General features: G+C 43.0%; 1 protein-coding gene across 1 annotated transcript in view; it reads left to right on the top strand.

Annotated features, from left to right (window-relative positions):
• Window positions 1-21,464, top strand: part of LOC130294159 (indolethylamine N-methyltransferase-like) — a 48,693-nt gene extending 27,229 nt beyond the window's left edge. The window contains exons 2-3 of the mRNA XM_056543662.1: window positions 8-215; window positions 20,847-21,464. Of these exons, the coding sequence (XP_056399637.1) occupies window positions 8-215; window positions 20,847-21,267 (629 nt within the window). The 3' untranslated portion in view covers window positions 21,268-21,464. The remainder of the gene's footprint in view (window positions 1-7; window positions 216-20,846) is intronic.
• Window positions 21,465-23,952: the final 2,488 nt, after the last annotated feature.

The following is a 23,952-nucleotide window of genomic DNA, read 5'->3' as shown; positions in this document are numbered from 1 at the left end:
TTTGCAGGTCACATGAAAGGAGATGTCCTGATTGATCTCAGCGCTGGTCCTATGGTCCATCATCTATATTCAGCCTGTGATTTTTTCAGACACATCATAGTCCTGAAGGTCACTGACAGATGTATCCTGGAGCTGAAGAGATGGCTGGACACACGGACAGGAGCATTCGATTGGGGACATGTCACAAAACTTCATGTAGAAAAAGAAAATAAAAGGTGAAGTATTTGTCTTAGTATTAGTGGAAAACTTTTGGTGATATTGCTACTGTACAAGGGATATGAAGGTAGATCCTAGAGGACCATGCATTTTTCTGTTTTTGCACTTTCGTTTTTTCCTCCTCACCTTTAAAAAATCATAACTCTTTCAATTTTGCACCTAAAAATCCATATGCTGGCTTTTTTTGTGCCACTAGTTCTACTTTGTAATGATATCAATCATTTTACCAAAAAATCTACGGCGAAACAGAAAAAAAAAATCATTGTGAGACAAAACTGAAAAAGCAAACAAACGCAATTTAGTAACTTTTGGGGCTTCCGTTTCTGCACAGTACATTTTTCGGTAAAAATTACACATTCTCTGTATTCTGTAGGTCCATTAAAATGATACCCTACTTATATAGGTGATTTTGTCGTACTTCTGGAAAAAAATCATAACTACATGCAGGAAAATTTATTCATTTAAAATTGTCATCTTTTGACCCCTATAACTTTTTATTTTTCCGCGTACAGGGCGGTATGAGGGCAAATTTTTTGTGCCGTGATCTGAAGTTTTCATCAGTACCATTTTTGTAATGATCAGCCTTTTTTATCGCTTTTTCTTCATTTTTTCATTATATAAAAAGTGATCAAAAATACACTATTTTGGACTATGGAATTTTTTGGCGCGCACGCCATTGACCATGCGATTTAATTAATTATATATCTTTCTAATTCGGACATTTCCGCATGTGGCGATACCACATATGTTTATTTTCATTTTTATTTACACTGTTTTTTTTTTTTTATGGGAAAAGGGGGGTGATTCAAAGTTTTATTTGGGAAGGGGTTAAATGATCTTTATTTACTTTTTTATTAACCTTTTTTTTGCAATGTTATAGCTCCCATAGGGACCAATAACACTGCACACACTGATCTTTTACATCGTTCAATGGTTTCTCATAGGAAACCATTGATCGATGATTCTGCCGCTTGACTGCTCATGCCTGGATCTCAATCATTCGGCGATCGGACACCAGGAGGCAAGGTAAAGGACCCTCCTGCTGTTCAGGATGCCGTACAGCCCCCTGAGCTAGCCGGCAACGTTATAGTTTCACTTTAGACCAACTTAAATGCCGCGTCTAAAGCGTTAATAGCGCGCAGCACCGCGATCAGTGCCGCGCGCTATTAACCATGGGTCCCGGCCATTGTTAGAGGCCGGGCCCAACCTGCTATGATGGAAAAAAAAATCCATTTTGTAACTTTTGGGGACTTCCGTTTACACACAGTACATTTTTCGGTAAAAATGACACCTTATCTTTATTCTGTAGGTCCCAATGGTTAAAATGATACCCTACTTATATAGGTTTGATTTTGTCGTACTTCTGGAAAAAATCATAACTACATGCAGGAAAATGTATACGTTTAAAATTGTCATCTTCTGACCCCTAAAACTTTTTTTATTTTTCTGCATATGGGGCGGTATGATGGCTCACTTTTTGTGCCGTGAAGTTTTTATCGATACCATTTTTGTCTTGATCGGACTTTTTGATTGCTTGTTATTCATTTTTTCATGATATAAAAAGTGACCAAAAATAAGTTTTGTGCATACGCCATTGACCGTGCGGTTTAATTAATTATATTTTTCATAGTTCGGACATGTACGCACGCGGCGATACCACATATGTTTATATTTATTTACATGTTTATTTTTTTTTTAAATGGGAAGAGGGGGTGATTTGGACTTTTATTAGGGAAAGGGTTAAATCAGATTTATTAACTTTTTTTTTACACTTTTTTTCTTTAAAATGTTATAGCCCCCATAGGGGGCTATAACATTGCATACAATGATTGCCAGCACTGTTCACTGCAAAGCCATAGCTTTGCATTGATCAGTGTTATCGGCGGTCGATTGCTTCAGCCTGGATCTCAGGCTTGGAGCAATCAATCGCCGATCGGACGTGCTGGAGGAAGGTAAGTGACCCTCAGCTCGCTTCTTATCTGATCGGGACACCGCATTTTCACATTGGTGGTCCCGATTAGCCCCACTGAGCAGCCGAGAAGCTTTTACATTTGTTTTAGATGCAGCGTTCAAATTTGAACGACGCGACAAAAGGGTTAATAGCACGCGGCACTGCGATCGCTGCCATGCACTATTATGCCCGGATCCAGGCTTCAGTTACATGCCAGGACCGACCCGCTATGATACACGGTCGCCGCACCTTATATCGCGAGAGCCGGCCACGGACGTAAATATATGTCCGTGGTCGTTAAGGGGTTAAGGGATTAAAAAATTCTAGGATCTACCTTTATATCTCCATTGAATAGGGAATATAATGTCTAAAGCCGGAATACCCCTTTATGAGCCAGAGCATTTTTTGCACAATTGATCACTTTAAGCATTATTAACTCTGGGATGCTTTTACTTATTTTGATTCCGAAATTGTTTTATTGTGACATATTCTACTTTATGTTAGTGGTAAATTTTTTAATACTTGCATCATTTCTTGCAAAATTCCAAAATTTCATGAAAAATTTTAAAATTTCGCATTTTTCCAACTTTGAAACTCTCTGCTTGTAAGGAAAATGGATATTCCAAATAAATTATATTGATTCACATAAACAATGGGGGACATTTACTAATCTAGTCTATTCTGGGTATGCTTATAGACCAGCGTATGTGGTAGTCTCCTGTCTATTGTGCTCCTAAATTATCAAAGGTCTCACAGCCCTTGATAAATTCTGTGCACAGACTTCATGGTCTACAGATTAAACTGCATTGAGACCTGCTCCAACATGGTCTGACATTTCAGCGTATTTTGGGCAGATGCGACTTGTCGCACAAAAGACGCACTTGATAAATTCAGCACCAATGCATTTTCCATTGCATTTCCGTCTAAAATAGACTTGCATGCATCATGTTCTAAAAATCCTCTACAGCAAAAGTCGCAGAAAAGTCACACATATTTAGACAGGAAAAACCAGTCTAAATCCTTTGATAAATCTCCCCCAATATGGTGACAATTCGGCGGTCACTACGCAAGTAAGTGAACATGCATCGTGCCATTTGTGCAAGTGACTCGGAGGGGCTCCCTGCCTCTATCTCCACTGCATACTGCCACGGTGTATCTGGCTCCTCTGTCTCGCCTTCCTCATAACTCTCTAGCTCCTCTGTCTGCTCCTCCTCTCAGATGACTAGAAAAAACGCCCATCTCGCAAAACCTAAACTGTGCTCCACTTTGCCCCTCCCCCCTCCTCCAGTTTAACCCCCACATTGCTCATGTGGCCGTGAGATGTAGGCGCCATTTCTCCAGTGCCCTGACCAATCATCGTTTCCAACACGTGTTGTAGTAAATGAAACAGTGGAATGTTGTTGTTCATCCCATAATCCTGGAGACTGACTAATAATGGGGCTTCTTCAAAGGACCTGAACAAACGGCATGTGTCATGTATGAGCTGCCACTGAATGACATTGAAGTTACACAGGGATTTCCACCTATCTGCTTGGATCATTAAGAAATTGGTGATTGTTTTTCTCTGTTCATATAGTTGGTCCAACATATGGAGAGTGGAACTCCAACATGTGGAAACATCGCAAATCAGACCATGTTGGGGTATGCCGTTCTGTTGCTGCAGCTAAAGGAGTGTGTACTTTGCAGTGCATGAGTGGCTGAAGTGCATGCAAAGTTTCCTTCCCATTGTTAAGATGTCTTGCAGATGGGAAACCAGCTGACTTTAGGAACCGCTTGACAACCAGATTGAACACGTGTGCCATGCAGGGCGCATGGCGCAGCCTTCCTTGTCGCAGCACAGACAAGATTTTCTACCCGTTGTCTGTCACCATGGTTCCCATTTCCAGTTTTCATGGAGTAAGCCATGATTCGATTTCTTAATAAATGACTTTTAGCAGTTCCTCCCCTGTGTGACTCTGTTCGGCAAGGCAAACCATGTGAAGAACAGCGTGACACCGCCGTGCCCTGCACACATGGTATGCTGGAGGGGCACTGAGACTTGTCCGTGCAGTGTAGGATGAGGAAGCGGAGTCGCACACTATCACAGGACCAAAGGCCTAAGAGCTTGGAGGCGAAAGCGGCGTTACATGTATAAGTTGCTGTTGTGGTTGTGCAGGAACCACATTTACCCAGTGGGCCATAAAGGACATGTATTGTCCCTGACCGTAGTTACAGCTCCATATGTCGCGCTGCCGTGCACTTTGGTACACACCAACAGGCTCAAGGACTAACCCACGTTCTGTTCCACAAAATTGTTTAGGGCTGGTACTGTCTTCTTCGCAAATAAATGATGGCTTGGGACTCTCCACCTCGGCTCGGCACAAGCCATCAGTTCTCTGAAAGGTGCAGAGTCCACCACTTGGAAAGGGAGGGACTGCAGCACCAGCAACTTGGACAGGAGCACATTCAGCTTAGAAACATAGAATATGTCAGTAGATAAGAACCATCTAGTCTGCCCAATAATCTGAATACTATGAATAGTCCCTGGCCCTATCTTATATGAAGGATAGCCTTATGCTTATCCCATGCATGTTTAAACTCCTTCACTGTATTTGCAGCGACCACTTCTGCAGGAAGGCAATTCCATGCATCCACTACTTTCTCAGTAAAGTAATACTTTCTGATATTACTTTTAAACCTTTGCCCCTCTAATTTAAAACGATGTCCTCTTGTGGTAGTTTTTCTTCTTTTAAATATGCTCTCCTCCTTTACCATGTTCATTCCCTTTATGTATTTAAAAGTCTCTATCATATCCCCTCTGTCTCTTCTTTCTTCCAAGCTATACATGTTAAGGTCCTTTAACCTTTCCTGGTACGTTTTATCCTGCAATCCATGTACTAGTTTAGTAGCTCTTCTTTGAACTCTCTATAAAGTATCTATATCCTCCTGGAGATACGGCATCCAGTACTGCGCACAATACTTCAATTGAGGTCTCACCAGTGTTCTGTACAGCGGCATGAGCACTTCTCTCTTTCTACTGCTTATACCTCTCCCTATACATCCAAGCATTCTGCTAGAGTTTCCTGCTGCTCTATTACATTGTCTTCCTTAAGTCTTCTGAAATAATTACTCCTAAATCCCTCTGCTCAGATACTGAGGTCAGGGCTGTGTCAAATAATCTATATTCTGCCTGAGGGTTTTTACGCCCCAGGTGCATTATCTTGCACTTATCTACATTAAATTTCAGTTGCCAGAGTTCTGACCATTCTTCTAGTTTGCCTAAATCCTTTTCCATTTGGCGGATCCCTCCAGGAACATCAACCCTGGCACGTTTGGCTCCAGACTTTCCACTTCTGCCACCATGCTGACTGCCAACCATGCTACCACCTTGTCACGATTCGGCTGGCTGGAGGTGGATCCTCTGTGCCAGAGAGGGATTGGCGTGGACCGTGTTGGTGGACCGGTTCTAAGTTGCTACTGGTATTCACCAGAGCCCGCCGCAAAGCGGGATGGTCTTGCAGCGGCGGTAGCAACCAGGTCGTATCCACCAGCAACGGCTCAACCTCTCTGACTGCTGAAGATAGGCGCGGTACAAGGGAGTAAACAAGAGCAAGGTCGGACGTAGCAGAAGGTCAGGGCAGGCAGCAAGGATCGTAGTCAGGGGCAACGGCAGGAGGTCTGGAACACAGGCTAGGAACACACAAGGAAACGCTTTCACTGGCACAATGGCAACAAGATCCGGCAAGGGAGTGCAGGGGAAGTGATGTATAAATAGGGAGTGCACAGGTGAACACACTAATTAAGCCTGCTGCGCCAATCAGTGGCGCAGTGGCCCTTTAAATTGCAGAGACCCGGCGCGCGCGCGCCCTAAGGAGCGGGGCCGCGCGTGCCGGGGCAAGACCGACGGGGAGCGAGTCAGGTACGGGAGCCGGGATGCGCATCGCGAGCGGGCGCCTCCCGCATCGCGAATCGCATCCCGGCTGAGAGACACATTGAAGCGCACCCGGTCAGCAGGTCTGACCGGGGCGCTGCAAATGCGAGGAAGTTGCGAGCGCTCCGGGGAGGAGCGGGGACCCGGAGCGCTCGGCGTAACACACCTTACTGGCTCAGCTGCTGCCTCACGGTCAACCTGCAACCCTCTTCTCCTGATTATGATGAAGCCCCTTCAGCACCCGGCTCCCAAGTGCGATCGCTTTCATCATCATCGAGTTGTGTCTGCACGTCACTGATGTCCTCCTCAGGTTCCTCAACAGTGTCTGCTTCAGGAGCCTGAACTCTCGCAACACCACCTCCTACCCTACTCTCCTCATCACTACATGCCCGCCTAGCGGAGGAAGCTGCGGATGTCTCCTCCACTTCTTTCGGTCTGGCTTCAAGGAGAGCCCCAGCTCCACAAGGATACAAAAGGAATGGATATCAGATAAAATCGAGGTAATTTATTTCCCAAGAGCCACTTCTTGGCTGGGCAGTAGCTGCTGACTGTCCTCTATTAGATCGTCCTCACTGAATAGTGGAGCAGAACCCACAGCATAAGATACTTCTGTAGGGGAGGGAACAGCATAGGACAGAGGCAATGGGAGGACAGTGATTGCTACGGGCCCATGCCAACTGAGGGTTGTGTCTGAGGAACCCACTGACTGTTGACTGGGGTGTCAGATGTCACTTGTGCTGAAGTGGATGACCGTTGTAATACACCCACAGGTGAACGTTCTTTCTCAATCTCTCTTCCTTCTCTCTCAGTGCTTGTAGGCAGGAATTTGGCTTGAGGTGTAGAGAAGAGCGAATTTTTGAAAAATTTGATTTGTCCGATGCGCTGAATTAAAAAAATATCTATTTGATCCGAATAAATTCTTGGCAAATTTTTATTAGTAATTTATTTTAATAATGTGTTTAATAAAGTGTGTTGTGTTTCACTTTTTTTCTCTATTTTTTTAACTTTTTAGGTAGTCCTACTACTCCCAGCATGAAACAGGCTGTTCCATGATGGGAATAGTAGTACCTGTGCTAATAGACAGATCACCTCGGGTGTCACTCCTGACACCCGCTGCGATCATCCTGTATAATGTATAGATGAGGGCGGCTTTCTCGCATCTGGATAGGACGATCATATCAGGCATCGGGAGTGATATCTGCTGTGATCTGTCCTTAACTGCAGGTACTACTGCTCTCAACATGAAGTACACTCTGCTCCATGCTGGGTGCTGTAGTACCTGCATTAATAGACATATCGCAGCCAGTGTCACGTCTGACACCCGATGCGATTGTCCTGTATAATGGATTGATTCGGGCGGCTGGCCGCTCTTCTCTGGTTCCACTGTAGTATGAGTATGTACCGTATATATACCTATTATTCATATTTCCCGCAGAGAGCTGTGATTGGCTGGAACCATCGGGCCAATCACTGTTCTCTGTGGAAAATATGAATATATGATGTGAATTCTATTCACATCACTGGCTGTTCAGAGTATAGTGTAGAGATGCGAGCACAGGAGAAAGCCGCTCCATCTCTGCAATAGAAAGGACAATCGCATCAGGTGTCAGGAGTGACAACCGGGGCGATCTGCCTAATAGTACAAGTACTACAGCTCTCATCATGGAGTCTGTTCCATGCTGGGAGTTGTAGTACTACCTAAAAAAAAAGGGAAAAAAAAGGGAAACACACATACTCACACACTTTATTAAACACAATATTAAAATACATTACTAATTAAAAATAAAAAAATAAAAATAATAAAAATACATTGTTTTTACATTTAAATGGCCCCTTTCTCATTTTTAGCGCCAACATTTTTACGCCCCTGCCTGCTCACATAAATTGATCCCTGTTTAAAAATGTACATTTCTTTTGGGTTTTTATGTCTTTCAATTTTCGGGAGCGGGCAGGGACTAGAAAATTCAGCGCTCCATATTAAAAGTGAAGTGAAAATAAAACAATTATGATTTGGAACAAAAACTAGAAAAAAAATAATGAAATGCACTCCTCATTAATTTTAAATATTGAGCTCTGAATTTTCTGGTCCCTGCCCACTCCAGAAAATTGAAAGACAAAAAAAAATGTTAATGTTACATTTTAAACAGGGATCAATTTATGTGGGTGAGCAGGGAACTAAAAATGTAGCCGACAATAATATACAGGAAGTATGTGTGTGTTTTTTACTTTTATGTTTTATATTATTTTGGTAGGACTACTACACACTATTCCATGATGGGAGTAGTAGTTCCTATACTAATAGACAGATCGCCCTGGGTGTCACTCCTGACACCCGATGCGATCATTCATAATATAGCAGAGATGCGGAGCAGCTGTATACAGTGCTAGCATCTCTGCACTATACTCTGGGCTTGCCAGTGATATGAATAGAAATTCACATCACTCATTCATATTTTCCGCCCAGAGTGGGGATTGGCTGGATGGTGGCAGTCAATCCCCTCTCTCAGCAGGAAATATGAATGGTGAGTGGCTTGCCAGAATACAGAGCAGAGATGCGAGCGCAGAAGAAAGCCGCTCTGCATCTCAGCGATGAAGGATAATCGCAGCGGTTGTCAGGAGTGACACCCGTTGTGATCTGTCCTTAACTGCAGGTACTAGTGCTCCCAACATGAAGCACACTCTGCTCCATGCTGGGAGCTGTAGTACCTGCATTAATAGACAGATCTGACGTATATATACACCTGTTCATATTTCCCACAGAGAGTTGTGATTGGCTGGAACCATCTGGACACCTCTCTGCGGGAAATATGAATAGGTGTATATATACGGCAGTGCAGGGGACCATAGAAGAGCGGCGGCCACATCTATACATTATACAGAAGGATCGCAACAGGTGTCACAAGTGACACCCAGGGCGATCTGTCAATTAGTACCGGTACTACTACTCCCATAATGGAACAGTGTGTGCTGGGAGTAATAGTACTACCTAAAAAAAAATTTAAAAAGAAAAGTGAAAAACACACGCACACTACATTTTTATTAGGCCCCTTTCACACTAATATGTTGCTGCGTTAAAAGACCCGTTATGAACTTAAGTTAGAAAAGCCTTAAAAATTGGTGTTAAACGGCCGTTACAAAAATCCCATTAAAGTCTATGGAATTTTTGATTATCCGTTATGACCCGTTATAGCCCTTCATGAATAACGGTTGTTTTTTGTGACGGAAGAAATAATGGCAGATGTACTAATTTTTCTTCCGTCACAAGAAACGGGTTATTTAATGTACGTTATTTTTAACATTGAAGTCTATGGCAAACGGATGAGATTTATGTAATCTGTTTGCACCTGGTTTCTAATATCCGTTATTACTTCTGAGCATGCTCAGAAGAGGTGACATCAGCAGACTCCTGCAGAGCTGAGGAACTACTACTACTCCCATCATGGAACATACTTGTTTCCATGATGGGAGTAGTAGTTCCCTGGCTGCGGGAGTCTGCCGGTGGCTGGGGTGGCTACATTAGTGTTTGTGTAAGACAAACCCTATCATGGAAAAGACTCTGTTCCATGATGGGGGTTGTAGTACAGGGACTGAGGTATTGATCGCATGGGGTCTCATTTCTGAGACCCGATGCGATCATAAGTTATTAAACAGGGGGAGGGCAGCATGCTGCGCTGCCCTGCGATGTACGATGTATTTTACTTTCATTTTTAAATTCCCTGCCGGGAGACCTGTACAGCCGGTACTGAGGAGCCATTCAGGGCTACCAGTGGGGTTTTTAAACTCCATTGTGCCTAATTACTGTATAATCACATTCCCCCTAAAGTATATTCATTTTATTCCCCCCATGTGTATATGTATGATTCCCCCCACCCTCCACCTGCTGCCCAGTCATCTTCTAGCGCTGTCACAGCATACAGCAGGGGCATGCCATTCCATTCCCTGCTGTTCATCTCCGTATCTGACAGAAAGGAGCAGCGGAGAATGGAGGAACCTGTTCCTCTGTGCGCTGTTTTAGTGCTCCATTCCCTGCCGCCGACAGTACTTGACCTGTACCCCCAATGTGCTGCTTCATTCATTCCCCACCGCCGCCCGACATGTCCACGCTGCTGCCCTGCTCAAAGTGCAATCAGAGTGCACAGCGGGGACATGCCAGTCTATTCCCCACTGCTCATCTCTGTCGGATACGGAGATGAGCTGGGGGAATAGACTGACATGTCCCCACTGTGCTCTCTGATTGTGTTTGGAGCCGGGCAGCAGCAGGACATGTTGGGCGGCGGTGTTGAATGAATGAAGCAGCGCATTGGGGGTACAGGTCAAGTACTGTCGGCAGCAGGGAATGGAGCACTATAACAGGGCACAGGGGGGACAGGTCCCTTCATTTTCTGCTGCTCATCTCTGTCAGATACAGAGATGAGCAGCAGGGAATGGAATGGCATGTCCCTGCTATGCGCTGTGAAATCGATATAAGATGACTGGGCAGCAGGCAGGGGGGGGGGGAATCATACATATACACATGGGGGGAATAAAATGAATATACTTAAGGCGGAATGTTATTATACAGTAAGCAACACTGAAGTTTTAAAGCCCTGCCGGGAGCCCTGAATGGCTCATCCATAACGGCCATCCAAGGCTCCCAGCGAGTAATTTAAAAATGAAAGTAAAAATATATTGTACATTGCAGGGGAGTGGAGCATGCCGCCCGCTCCCCTGTTTAATAACTTCTGATCGCATTGGGTCTCAGAAGTGAGACCCAGTGCAATCAATCCCTCATCCCCTGTACTACATCCCCCATCATGGAACAGAGTCTATTGAAAAAGATTAAGGAAGTGTGAGATGTACTCAATCTGGTGTGGTGACCGAGAACTTCAGTCTGGGTATAATCTCCTGTATACCCTGATTAAGCAGAAAATTCGTAAAGATAAATGGGGGTGACTGGTTCTCAAGGTCTTGAGTGTGATGGAAATGTGTTATATGGTTTTGTCTGTGAATATGTAATGATGATAGTGGTGTTTATGAATAATTCAAGAGGGTGATGATGGGTGTTTGTATAAACTTGAGGGTATGTATATATATATATATATAATGAAAGAGGGTGATAGGTGTTCCTGTATAAACTGGAGAATCTGTATATAATGATCGGTGTATATGGGAGAGAGGGAAAAGTATGGGGGAGAAAAGTATCTTGATAGGTGTTTGTGAATGATTGGAGAGGGGGATGGTAAGTGTTACTGTATAAATTGGAGAATATGCATGTATATAATGAATATTTGTGATGATAGGTGTTTCTGTATAAACTGCAGGATGTGTGTGTATATATTGATCGGTGTATATGGGAGAGAGAAGTATAGGGGAGAAGGAAATGATTGAAGGAGAAGGGGGATGATGAAAGAGAGAGAGAGGATGGTGAAAATAAAAGAAAAGGCTCTTACTTGGATAGATAAAAGCGTAATTTATTTGTAATTTAATAATATAAAACAGGAAAAAACGCTGGGCCCTAGCGCTTATACTTTCCAATGCATATGAAACAGTTAAAATAATTCATAAATGTAATTCATAACAAGGTCAGTAGATGAAAAGCACTAAATAATTATACAATGTGCAATAGTAGGTAAATGAACCCGGTGCTGCAACCGCAAGGTATAACAGACCAAGTCAATTGCTCTCGGTACGGCGACCGTAGAGATGTGTGAAATAGTCAAGTAGTCCACGGTGCTGCGACCGTATGCCAGAAAGAAGAAACAAAGTCATAATGTAGCGGTACTGCGACCGTATGCCAGAAAGAAGAAACAAATTCGCAATGTAGCGGTGCTGCGACCGTAGTTGGTAGTACAATTCAATGGGACACAGTGTGTCAATGTTGCGAGGGTGCGTGCTGTCTCTAACAGAGTGAGGGAGCCATGGATTGGCAGTGGGTCAAAAGGAGGAAGCTCCAGCGGTTGCAAGGCTGGGTAGTGGAAAGAGGGAAGAAATATCTTGTGGTACTATGTACCTCTCACCCGGTCACTCCAATGGACTAGACGCGTTTCGGACCCTCTAGGTCCGTCCTCAGTAGTCTACTGAGACTACTGAGGACGGACCTAGAGGGTCCGAAACGCGTCTAGTCTTAAGGCAGTAGACACCATTGCAAGCACTATCATCACCAGCTGAACCATAGGATCATCGCAGCGCGCCAGGATTCTATTATGCGCCCAACACGCTCACCGCCACGAGGAGAAGCCGAGCACCAGTGACCGCAGACAGCCACAAACAAGCGGCTTCGTTTCCAGAGTGAGGACCGACATCACAAAGTCCATAGGAGTGGCCGGGTGAGAGGTACATAGTACCACAAGATATTTCTTCCCCCTTTCCACTACCCAGCCTTGCAACCGCTGGAGCTTCCTCCTTTTGGCCCACTGCCAATCCATGGCTCCCTCACTCTGTTAGAGACAGCACGCACCCTCGCAACATTGACACACTGTGTCCCATTGAATTGTACTACCAACTACGGTCGCAGCACCGCTACATTGTGACTTTGTTTCTTCTTTGTGGCATACGGTCGCAGTACCGCTACATTGTGACTTTGTTTCTTCTTTCTGGCATACGGTCGCAGCACCGTGGACTACTTGACTATTTCACACATCTCTACGGTCGCCGTACCGAGAGCAATCTATTTAGTGCTTTTCATCTACTGACCTTGTTATGAATTACATTTATGAATTATTTTAACTGTTTCATATGCATTGGAAAGTATAAGCGCTAGGGCCCAGCGTTTTTTCCTGTTTTATATTATTAAATTACAAATAAATTACGCTTTTATCTATCCAAGTAAGAGCCTTTTCTTTTATTTTCACCATCCTCTATCTCTCTTTCATCATCCCCCTTCTCCTTCAATCATTTCCTTCTCCCCTATACTTCTCTCTCCCATATACACCGATCAATATATACACACACATCCTGCAGTTTATACAGAAACATCTATCATCACAAATATTCATTATATACATGCATATTCTCCAATTTATACAGTAACACTTACCATCCCCCTCTCCAATCATTCACAAACACCTATCAAGATACTTTTCTCCCCCATACTTTTCCCTCTCTCCCATATACACCGATCATTATATACAGATTCTCCAGTTTATACAGGAACACCTATCACCCTCTTTCATTATATATATATACATACCCTCAAGTTTATACAAACACCCATCATCACCCTCTTGAATTATTCATAAACACCACTATCATCATTACATATTCACAGACAAAACCATATAACACATTTCCATCACACTCAAGACCTTGAGAACCAGTCACCCCCATTTATCTTTATGGAACAGAGTCTGTTCCATGATGAGGGTAGTAGTACAAACACTAATGTATCCTCCACAGTCCCCGGCAGACTCCCGCAGTCAGGGAACTACTGCTCCCATTATGGAAAAAAAAAAAAAAAACACATCAAACGGAAAGGAGTATGTTCCATGATGCGAGTACTAGTAGTCCCAGCTGTGGGAGTCTGCCAACGGCTGATACTAATGGATGAAAAAATGATGAAAATGGATTCCACTAAATTACATCAGTTTGCATCCGTTATTAGAATGGTCCATTTAGGAGGCAATAACGGAGAAAGTATGAACTTTAGCCATCCAAAAAAGTGATGGAGATACCTTTTTTAATAAAATCTCGTAGGGTACCATTAAAAAAAAGAATATTAAAAATGATACGGTAGTGATGGAAAAAATTGTATTTAACAAAATGTATCTTTATTATAACAAAATTTTAATTAATTTTCAAACAGGGATCAATTTTGGTGGGCAGGCAGAGCACTAAAAATGTAGCTGACAATAATAAAAATGTAGTGTGTGGGTTTTTCACATTGGCCAGATGGGTCTAGCCAATCACAGCTCTCTGCAGGAAATATGAATAATAGGTATATATACGGAATATACTCATACTACAGTGGGACCAGAGAAGAGAGGCCGGCCGCCCAAATCTATACATTATACAGGATGATTGTATCAGGTGTCAGAAGTGACACTCACTGCGATCTGTATATTAATGCAGGTGCTACAGCTCCCAGCATGGAGCAGAGTGTGCTCCATGTTGGGAGCAGTAGTACCTGCAGTTGAGGACAGATCACAGCAAGTGTCACTCCTGACACCCACTGCAATCATCCTATCTATTGAAGAGACGTAAGTGCAGAAGAAAGACACTCGCATCTATACATTATACAGGATGATTGCAGGGGTGTCACTAATGAAGAAATTTGTTATTTAGAATCAAGTTCAAGTTTGGATTTGGTCCAAATCGAACTTTTCATGAAATTCTGAAGTAATTCGATTTCGTCAGATTCGATTCGCTCTTCTCTATTGAGGTGAATCACTGGTGTAAAAATGCTTTTCTGTCTCTCTCTCTCTCTCTCTCTCTCTCTCTCTGTCTCACTCTCTCTATAATAGAACGCTGAAGTCACTGGCCAGAAGATGGCTGCCGAGTATATTGGGCTTTGGCATCACAGGGGTGACTGGCTGCTGATAGGCTGCATGCTGGATGTGATTCAGGGTTATCCCTTCGACCCTTCTTCCTGCCTTTCCATGATTCCTTGCCCCATGTCCTGACACGTGGATCTGCCTTTTTAGAGGCCCTGGAGCCTGGACCGCAGTAAATGAAGTTTAATGAAGCAGTTCGTGCAATAGAATCGCTGCGATATTCACATTCGTTGCTAATCAAATTTTTCCTGAAATTCGCTGCGAATTTCGATTCATCAGATAAGATTCACTCATCTCTATTTGCATCATAAAGTTGACATGTTTTTATTTTTTGAAGACATCAGAGGGCTTCAAAATTTAGCAGCTACTTTCCAGTTTTTCCACGAAAATTTCTAAATGTGAATTTTTTAGGGACCAGTTTTGTTTTGAAGTGAATTTGAGGATCTTTATGTTAGAACTACCCCATAATGGACTCCATTATGAAAACTGCATAGTATTAAACTTAAAGTATTCAAAATGACATTCAGAAAGTGTATTAAACCTTCAGGTGTTTCAAAGCAATAGCACCAGGGTGGAGGAGAAAATGCAAGATCTTCATTTTTTACACTAACATGTTCTTGTAGCCCCCATGGTGCCAAAACAGCAAAAAAATTAAAAATAAACACTTGGCACATTATGTGGGAAACTACACCCCTCAAGGAACATAACAAGAGGTATATAGTGAGCCTTCACACCTCACAGGTGATTGACAAATTTTCGCTAAAGTTGAACATGAATATGAATTTTTTTTTTCAATAAAATGCTGGTGTTACCCCAAATTTTAGATTTTCACAAGGGGAAGTAGGAAAAAATGCCCCCCCAAAATTTGTAACTCCATTTCTTCTGAGTATGGAAATACCACATATGTGGATGTTAAGTGCTCTGCGGGCCCACTACAGGGCTCAGAAGAGAAGGAGCGCCATTGGGCTTTTGGAGAGAGAATTTGGTTGGAATAGAAGTTGGGGGCCATGTGCGTTCACAAAGCCCCGGTGCTACCAGAACAGTGGATCCCCCCACATGTGACCTTATTTTGGAAACTAGACCCCTCACAGAATTTAATAAGGGGTGCAGTGAGCATTAAAACCCCATTGGCGTTTTACAGATCTTTAGGAACAGTGGGCTGTGCAAATGAAAAATCTAATTTTTCATTTTCATGGACCACTGTTCAAAAAATCTGTCAGACACCTGTGGGGTGTAAATGCTCACTGCACCCCTTGTTATGTTCCGTGAGGGGTCTAGTTTCCAAAATAGGGTCACATGTGGGGGGATCCACTGTTCTGGCACCATGGGGGCTTCGTAAACACACATGGCCTACAATTCCAGTCAAATTCTTCCCTTCTGAGCCCTGTAGTGCGCCCGCAGTGCACTTAACATCCACATATGGGGTATTTTCTTACTCAGAAGAAATGGCGTTACAAATTTTTTGGGGCTTTCTTCCTAATACCCCTTGAGAAAAATAACAATTTGGGGTAACACCAGCATTTTAATGAACAAAATGACATTTTTCATTTTCACATCCAACTTTAATTAAAATCCGTCAAACACATGTGGGGTGTTAAGGCTCACTATACCCCTTGTTATGTTCCGTGAGGGGTGTATTTTCCTAAATGTTTTTTTTTTTTTTTGCGTTTATGTCAGAATTGCTGTAATCAGCAGCCACCCCTGTGCAAATCACCAATTTAGGCCTCAAATGTACATGGTGCGGCCTCGCTCCTGAGCCCTGTTGTGCACCCACAGAGCATTTTACATCCACATATGGGGTATTTTTTTCCTTTTACCTCTAGTGAAAATGCAAAGTATGGGGCAACACCAGCATGTTAGTGTAAAAAAAAGAAATGTTTTACACTGACATACTGGTGTAGACCCCAACTTCACCTTTTCATAAGGGGTAAAAGGAGAAAAAAAAAAAAATTGTAACACAATTTCTCGCGAATAGGGGAATAACCCATATGTGACCCTAATCTGTTGCCTTGAAATATGACAGGGCTCCAAAGTGACAGAGCGCCCTGCGCATTTGAGGCCTAAATTAGGGATTTGCATAGGGATGGACCCAGTTGCAAGCATTACACTTGCCTCTGCTGCCAAAATACCCTACGGCAGTGTTTCACAGAGTGCTTCCAGCTGTTGCAAAACTCCCAGCATGTCTGGACAGTCAGTGGCAGTCCCGGAATACTGGGAGTTGTTATTTTGCAACAGCTGAAGGCTCCATTTTGGAAATACTGCCGTATGAGATGTTATTTATTTTTATTGAGGGGGGGGGGGGTAACTGTGTAAGGGTGTGTATATGTAGTGTTTTACCCTTTATTTTGTGTAGTGTAGTATAGTGTTTTTAGTGCACATTCAAACAGGCAAGGGTTTACAGTGAGTTTCACGCTGGGAGTTCGAGCTGCGGCTGAAAATTTGCATCTCAAACTTGAAGCGGGAAACTTACTGTAAACCCCCGCCCGAGTGAATGTACCTGATTGACCTGGAATCATCGCAATTGTCCTTATTGACCAACGATTGTGCAGCGATCTCAGGACCCCCCCACGGGTTTGCACAGGATCCGAGCAGGCATCCCATTCAGTTCAGCGCCCGGTTACCAGCAGTGAATGGAAACGCTGAGGGCGTACAGGTATGCCCTTGGTCCTTAAAGGGGTACTCCAGTGGAATTTTTTTTTTTAAATCAACTGGTGCCAGAGAGGTAACAGATTTGTAAATGACTTCTACTAAAAAAATTGTTACCCTTCCAGTACTTTTTAGCAGCTTTATGCTACAGAGTATTTTTTTTTTCATTTCTTTTTTTGTCTTGTCCACAGTTGTCTCTGCTGACACCTCTGTCAGTGTCAGGAACTGTCCAGAGCAGCATACATTTGCAATTGGGAGTTTCTCCTGCTCTGGACAGGTCCTGCTATGGGCATCAGGTGTCAGCAGGGAGCACTGTGGACAAGACAGGAAAGAAATTCAAAAAGAAAAGAATTTCCTCTGTAGCATACAGCTGCTAAAAAGTGCTGGAAGGGTAAAGATTTTTAATAGAAGTCATTTACAAATCAGAAAAACAGTATCCCCCACCTCAAGGTTAGTGTTTAAATAGTAATAATGTTGCAATAAGACCGTGCTTCAATTATTCCAATAATTTATAAAAAATTTGTTATAATATCTTATATTCCATTCTCGATGACTACTGAAGAAAGGGTCAGACATTATTAAGCACCCTGAAACGCATCAGTTATTTTTATTAATATTTTAATTTATGCCACTTATGCCACTTGTTGCTCAGAAAGTTATTACTGCAAGGACCCTGGTTGGCTACACTCTGCACTCTGGACAGTTCTTACAGCTCTGAGTGAGCAATCCACTTCCAGGACTTACCTGCCTCTAAGTCTGGACTCAATCAGTTTCAGCTCCTATGGTTTGCAAGACTCCTGACATCAGACGCTGAAAACACGAGGCTCTGAATCCATCTCCTCGGTATCATCGGGCGGTATCACCCGGGGCCTGCGCCGTCAGGACCAGCCACCATCTGTGCATGCCAGCACACATCTCTGCAAGTTTATCTGCAGCTCAGCGAGGGATTGCTGACTAGAAAGGAGCACCATAGGAACTGGTAACAAAACATGGTTTATTCCATCATTTGCTACAGTTTTTAGTGCACTCAAATAATCCAACCAGAGACAACTTATTATTGTAACATCATTGTAGCGACCATTGCTCCAACATAAAGGACAGTTACAGTTCATAAGTCTATCGGTGTCCATCAATGATGTTATACATTTTTTATTTGTATTTTAACATTGTTTCTTCTCCCACAAGGGCCCTGTGAGAGTGGAATATAAGATATTATAACAAATTTTTAATAAATTATAGGAATAATTGAAGCACGTTCTTATTGCAACATTATTACTATTTAAACACTAACCTTGAGGTGGGGGATTCTGTTTTTCTGTTCTTTTGACATATTTAACACACCGTGGTATAGGTGTGTACCCCATATCACCTCGGTAAGTGTATAATTGTGAGCTGCACCAACAAATGTTCTCCTCTTTTTCATATACAAATCAGTTTAACCCCTTAAGGACAATTTTATTTTAACTTTTTCGTTTTTTCCTCCTCGCCTTCAAAAAATCATAACTCTTTTACATTTTCATCCACAGACTAGTATGAGGGCTTGTTTTTTGTGAGACCAGTTGTCCGTTGTAATGCCATCACTTTACCATAAAATGTATGTATGGTGCAACCAAAAAAATACTATTTGTGTGGGAAATTAAAAAGAAAACAGCAATTTTGCAAATTTTGGAAGGTTTTGTTTTCACGCCGTACAATTTTCGGTACTAAATGACATGTGTTCTTTATTCTTTTCGTCAATACAATTAAAATGATACCCCTGATAACATACTTTTCTATTACTGTTGCGCTTAAAAAAATTGCAAACTGTTTAACCAAATTAGTACGTTTAAAATCCCCATTTGAAAACCTATAACTTTTTCACTTGTACGTATAAGCGGCGGTATGAGGGCTAATTTTTTTGCACTGTGATCTCTACTTTTTATTGATACCATACTTGCTTATATAAAACTTTTGATACATTTTTTATTCACTTTTTTTTGGAATAAAATGTTATAAAAAAAGCAGCTATTTTTGACTTTAATTTTTTTACGTTCACGCCGTTCACTGTACAGTATCATTAACATTTTATTTTAATAGTTCAACCCTAACCCTAACCCTTTGGTGATACCAAATATGTATATACAATATTTTTTTTTACACTTTTTGGGGGTGAAATAGGGAAAATGGGACAATTTATGTTTTTATAGGGGGAGGATTTTTTCCCTTTAACTTTTTTACTTTTATTTTTACACTTTAATAGTCCCCATAGGGGACTATTTCTAGCAATAATTTGATTGCTTATACTGTTCAGTGCTGTGCATAACACATAGCACTGATCAGTATTATCGGTCATCTTCTGCTCTGGTCTGCTCGATTGCAGACCAGAGCAGAAGACCCGTGGAAGGCAGCGGAGGCAGGTGAGGGGACCTCCAGCTTCCATGCTGGATGATCGGATCTCCGTGGCAGCGCTGCGAGCGATCCGATCATCCATTTTAGTGTCCACAATGCTGCAGATGCCGTCAGCAGTATTGATCACGGCATCTGAGGGGTTAATGGCAAACATCTGCACGATTGCGGATGTCCGCCATTACCGGCAGGTCCCTGTCAGCAGCCGGGACCTGCCGCAAATGACGCGAGCATCGCTCTGATGCTCGCGGTTATGAATAGAATGTAAATGTACGTCCTGGTGCGTTAAGTACCAGCTCACCAGGATGTACATTTATGTCCTGCGTTGTTAAGGGGCCACTGGAGTACCCCTTTAAGTTCCAGGACACAAGAGCGTTTCTGTTCGCTCTTGGTCCTGGTGGGGTTAAAGGAAAACTGTCATCCTGTTCACCCACACTAAACCCAATACATCGGGTTATAGTGCGGGGGAACAGGAGACCGATGCAGGGTCTCTGACTTATATATATATATATACCTTCTGTCGGGCGCCCGGTTCCTCTTAAGATCCTCATCTATCTTCCCTGAATTGCACGCTGGAGGCAGGCCCGCTGGCTGAATTTGAATATTATTGATCGCTGGTCACGTGAGCTCTCAGTAGGCACAAGCCATCACTTGACCAGTGACCATGAATATTCAAATTCAGCCAGTGAGCCCACCTCTAGCGCGCAATTCAGGGAAGATAGATGAAGATCTTCAGAGGGACCAGGCACCGGTCTGCAGGTATGTATATTAGTCAGAGACCCCACATTGGTCTCCTGTTCACCCGCACTATAACCCAATGTATTGGGTTTAGTATGGGTGAACAGGATGACCACATTTTCTTTAAGCTGTATAGCTTTTTGACACTTTATGACACCTGTCTGGGCTACAGCACCGCCTCCTTCCTTTGTGTAGTCCATGGTGTCTCTTGTCATCTTGATGATAGTCCTGCACTTCGCTGTGCCGTTTGTCACTCTATCTCACCTTATCAGGAGATGGGAGCGCTGAGCCAATAAGCTGCGGTGCCAGAGCTCACACCTTCTGTGGCAGAAGATTTAAATTTGTCAGCTGCTCAGTTCTATAAGATTTATACTTAGTATACCAAAGTTACATAGTACGGTAAAAAAAAGACAAATGTCCATCATCTTCAACAGCCTTTAAGTTTTAATTAAAAAAAATTCCAATATTAACTACTAAGCTTTTATCCTGATATAACGGATGTGGACTGTCTATATGTTTTCATATCTTTTAGTGACCAGTTACAGGACAAAGAAGAGAAAGTGAGATCGGCCGTTCAACATGTGATGAAATGTGACTTTGCGAAAGAAAATATTACGGATCCGATAGTCTTACCACCAGCAGATTGTATCATTAGCGGTTGGCTCCTAGAAGAGATCAGTAAAAATCAAGATGATTATATAAGATATCTCAGGAAGTTCTCAGGGTTACTAAAACCTGGAGGACATCTCATATTAATTGGAAGTTTAGATATGACATATTACACAGTCGGGAAAGACAGGCTCCATGCTTTCACATATGATGAGGATTTTGCCAGGAAAGCTCTAGTTGGAGAAGGATTTGTTATAAATTACTGTAATATTAAGAAGAGAACGGCTGTGAGTGACCTTACTGACTATAAGACTCTCATATTCATTGCAGCTCACAAGAAGTAGATATTGAGTAGAGTATAAAATCACATGAAAAATACAGCCATAAAATGGGGGTAAAAAATGGCTATATTTTTCATGTAATATTGTACTTTATAAATGTCTTCAGAATAGGAGGCATCAGTGCACACTGTTGTAATTCCAATGTCATTTTACGATGTGTGAACTCAGACTTAGACTCTGCTTAGATTGTATTCATGCCTAAGATTTCCCAATATATACTGCAGAATAAATCCTCTGATATGTATGAATAAAAAAATCTCTAATCTTTATATAATATATAATGTAAAAGGATTCAGTGCAGCATTATGGAGCTATTACGAATTAGTAGAAGAAATGTCTCCAGGCTCCATATTTACTGTTCCTTATACTTCTGAATATTCACGGCTTACACATAATGATAGGCAGACATGTACTAAGACACACAATAGGCTTTGCTATGATTGAATATGAATTTCACTACACATCATGGTGTATTTCGAGGCTTCTGGTTATTTGCATTATACCAACAGTGTAATAAAGGTAAATACATTACACTGGACTGTCTGCACTTTTCTTGATGCGATTTGTGTTTTTTTCTCTTCTCCCTAGAATAAAAATTATGATCTAGCTTTATGTGTCATAGATTTCTTTTATACCACAAAGCAAATAAAATATGAGAAACATTTTCCATGAATTTTCCTCATCCTTCGAGCTCAGGCGCACTGACCTATCATAGATTTGTTTTGTACAGAGGTATAATAGGTTTATAAAAGAGATACATGTGGTGCTCGGGGATGAAGGGAGAACAGGGGTGTTGCAATGTAGTGTTGCTGGGTATAGGTTTAACTCTTGATTGTCGTGACGCCAGGGTGGGGGGCTTCCTCTAGTTATAAATGTCCTACCGCCACCTGTCCCAAGAACGATAGGGAGGAATAAAGGATTGTCCACAGCCGGAATTGTAATACACTTGAAATAACTTTACTGCAGATTTTATGCATGATGAATAACAAACAGTCTTTACAGGAAGACCGGGATTTAGTCTCCTCACGGGTTGGCTGGGACTTTGTAGTAAATAAGCTTTGATTTTTGCTGTATGCTGTTCCACTGAATGTAGGGGTATGTTTAGTGCTGACTAATGAGTTTAAGTGCTGAATAACACTGTATTAGTTATTTATTATAATTTTTTTCTTTTTACTGACAATTGACTTTCACCAGAAGTATGTATAATGAGTTAAAGGGGTATTCCAGGCCAAAACTTTTTTTTTTTATATATCAACTGGCTCTGGAAATTTTAACAGATTTGTAAATTACTTCTATTAAAAAATCTTAATCCTTCCAATGGTTATTAGCTTCTGAAGTTGAGTTGCTGTTTTCTGTCTAACTGCTTTCTGATGACACGTCCCAAGAGCTGTGCAGCTCCTATGGGGATATTTTCCCATCATTCACAGCTCCCGGGACGTGACATAATCAGAAAGCAGTTAGACAGGAAACAGCAACTCAACTTCAGAACCTAATAACTTTTGGAAGGAATACGATTTTTTAATAGAAGTACCGTATTTATCGGGGTATACCACGAACCGGCATATAACACGCACCCTCATTTTACCAAGGATATTTGGGTAAAAAAAGTTTTTTACCCAAATATCCTAGGTAAAATGAGGGTGTGTGTGTATGCATGCGTATACCCCGATACACCCCCAGGAAAGGCAGGGGGAGAGAGGCCGTCGCTGCCCGCTTCTCTCCCCCTGCCTTTCCTCGGGTCTAGAGCCCTGCTGCCGCCGCTTTTCTCCCTCTGGCTATTGGCGCCACTGCCCGTTCTCTCCCCCTGACTATCGGTGCCGGCGCCCCATTGCCGGCGCCGATAGCCAGGGGGAGAGAAGCGGCGCCGGCAATAGGGGCAGCGGCGCCGATAGCCAGGGGGAGAGAAGGGGCAGCGGCACCTATTGCCAGCGCCGCTGCCCCGTTGCCTCCCCCATCCCCGGTTGCATAATTACCTGTTGCCGGGGTCGGGTCTGCGCTGCTTCAGGCCTCCGGTGTGCGTCCCATGCGTCGTTGCTATGCACTGCATGGTGCGGCGCAATGATGAGTGCCGTGCAGCGCATAGCAACGACGCAGGGGACGCACACCGGAGGCCTGAAGCAGCGAGGACCCGACCCTGGCAACAGGTAATTATGCAACCGGGGATGGGGGAGGCAACGGGGAAGCGGCGCCGGCAATGGGTGCCGCTGCCCCTTCTCTCCCCCTGTCTGTCGGCGCCGCTGCCCCATTGCCGGCGCCGCTTCTCTCCCCCCAGCTATCGGGGCCGGCAATGGGCCGGCATTGATAGTCAGGGGGAGAGAAGGCCCGGCAGCAGGGCTCTAGACCCGGCAGGCAGGGGCAGAGAAGCCGGCAGCGCTGGCGGTCTCTGCACCTGCAAAGCCGCTGCAGTTCATTGATTTAAAGCGCCCGCTTTAAATCATTGAACTGCAGCGGCTTATCGGCGTATAACACGCAGGTAGACTTTAGGCTAAAAATTTTAGCCTAAAAAGTGCGTGTTATACGCCAATAAATACGGTAATTTACAAATCTGTTTAACTTTCCGGAGCCAGTTGATATATAAAAAAAAGTTTTGGCCTGGAATACCCCATTAAATGCTTCTACATGCAAGAACAACAATTATCTCACCTTTATTTTATTTATACCAACCTTTGATTACCTGTTTTATACACT

Source organism: Hyla sarda, chromosome 10, assembly GCF_029499605.1.
Source record: "Hyla sarda isolate aHylSar1 chromosome 10, aHylSar1.hap1, whole genome shotgun sequence".
In the NCBI taxonomy this organism is placed as follows: domain Eukaryota; kingdom Metazoa; phylum Chordata; class Amphibia; order Anura; family Hylidae; genus Hyla; species Hyla sarda.
The sequence above is the reverse complement of the archived record's forward strand: the minus strand, read 5'-3'. Positions and strand labels throughout refer to the sequence as shown.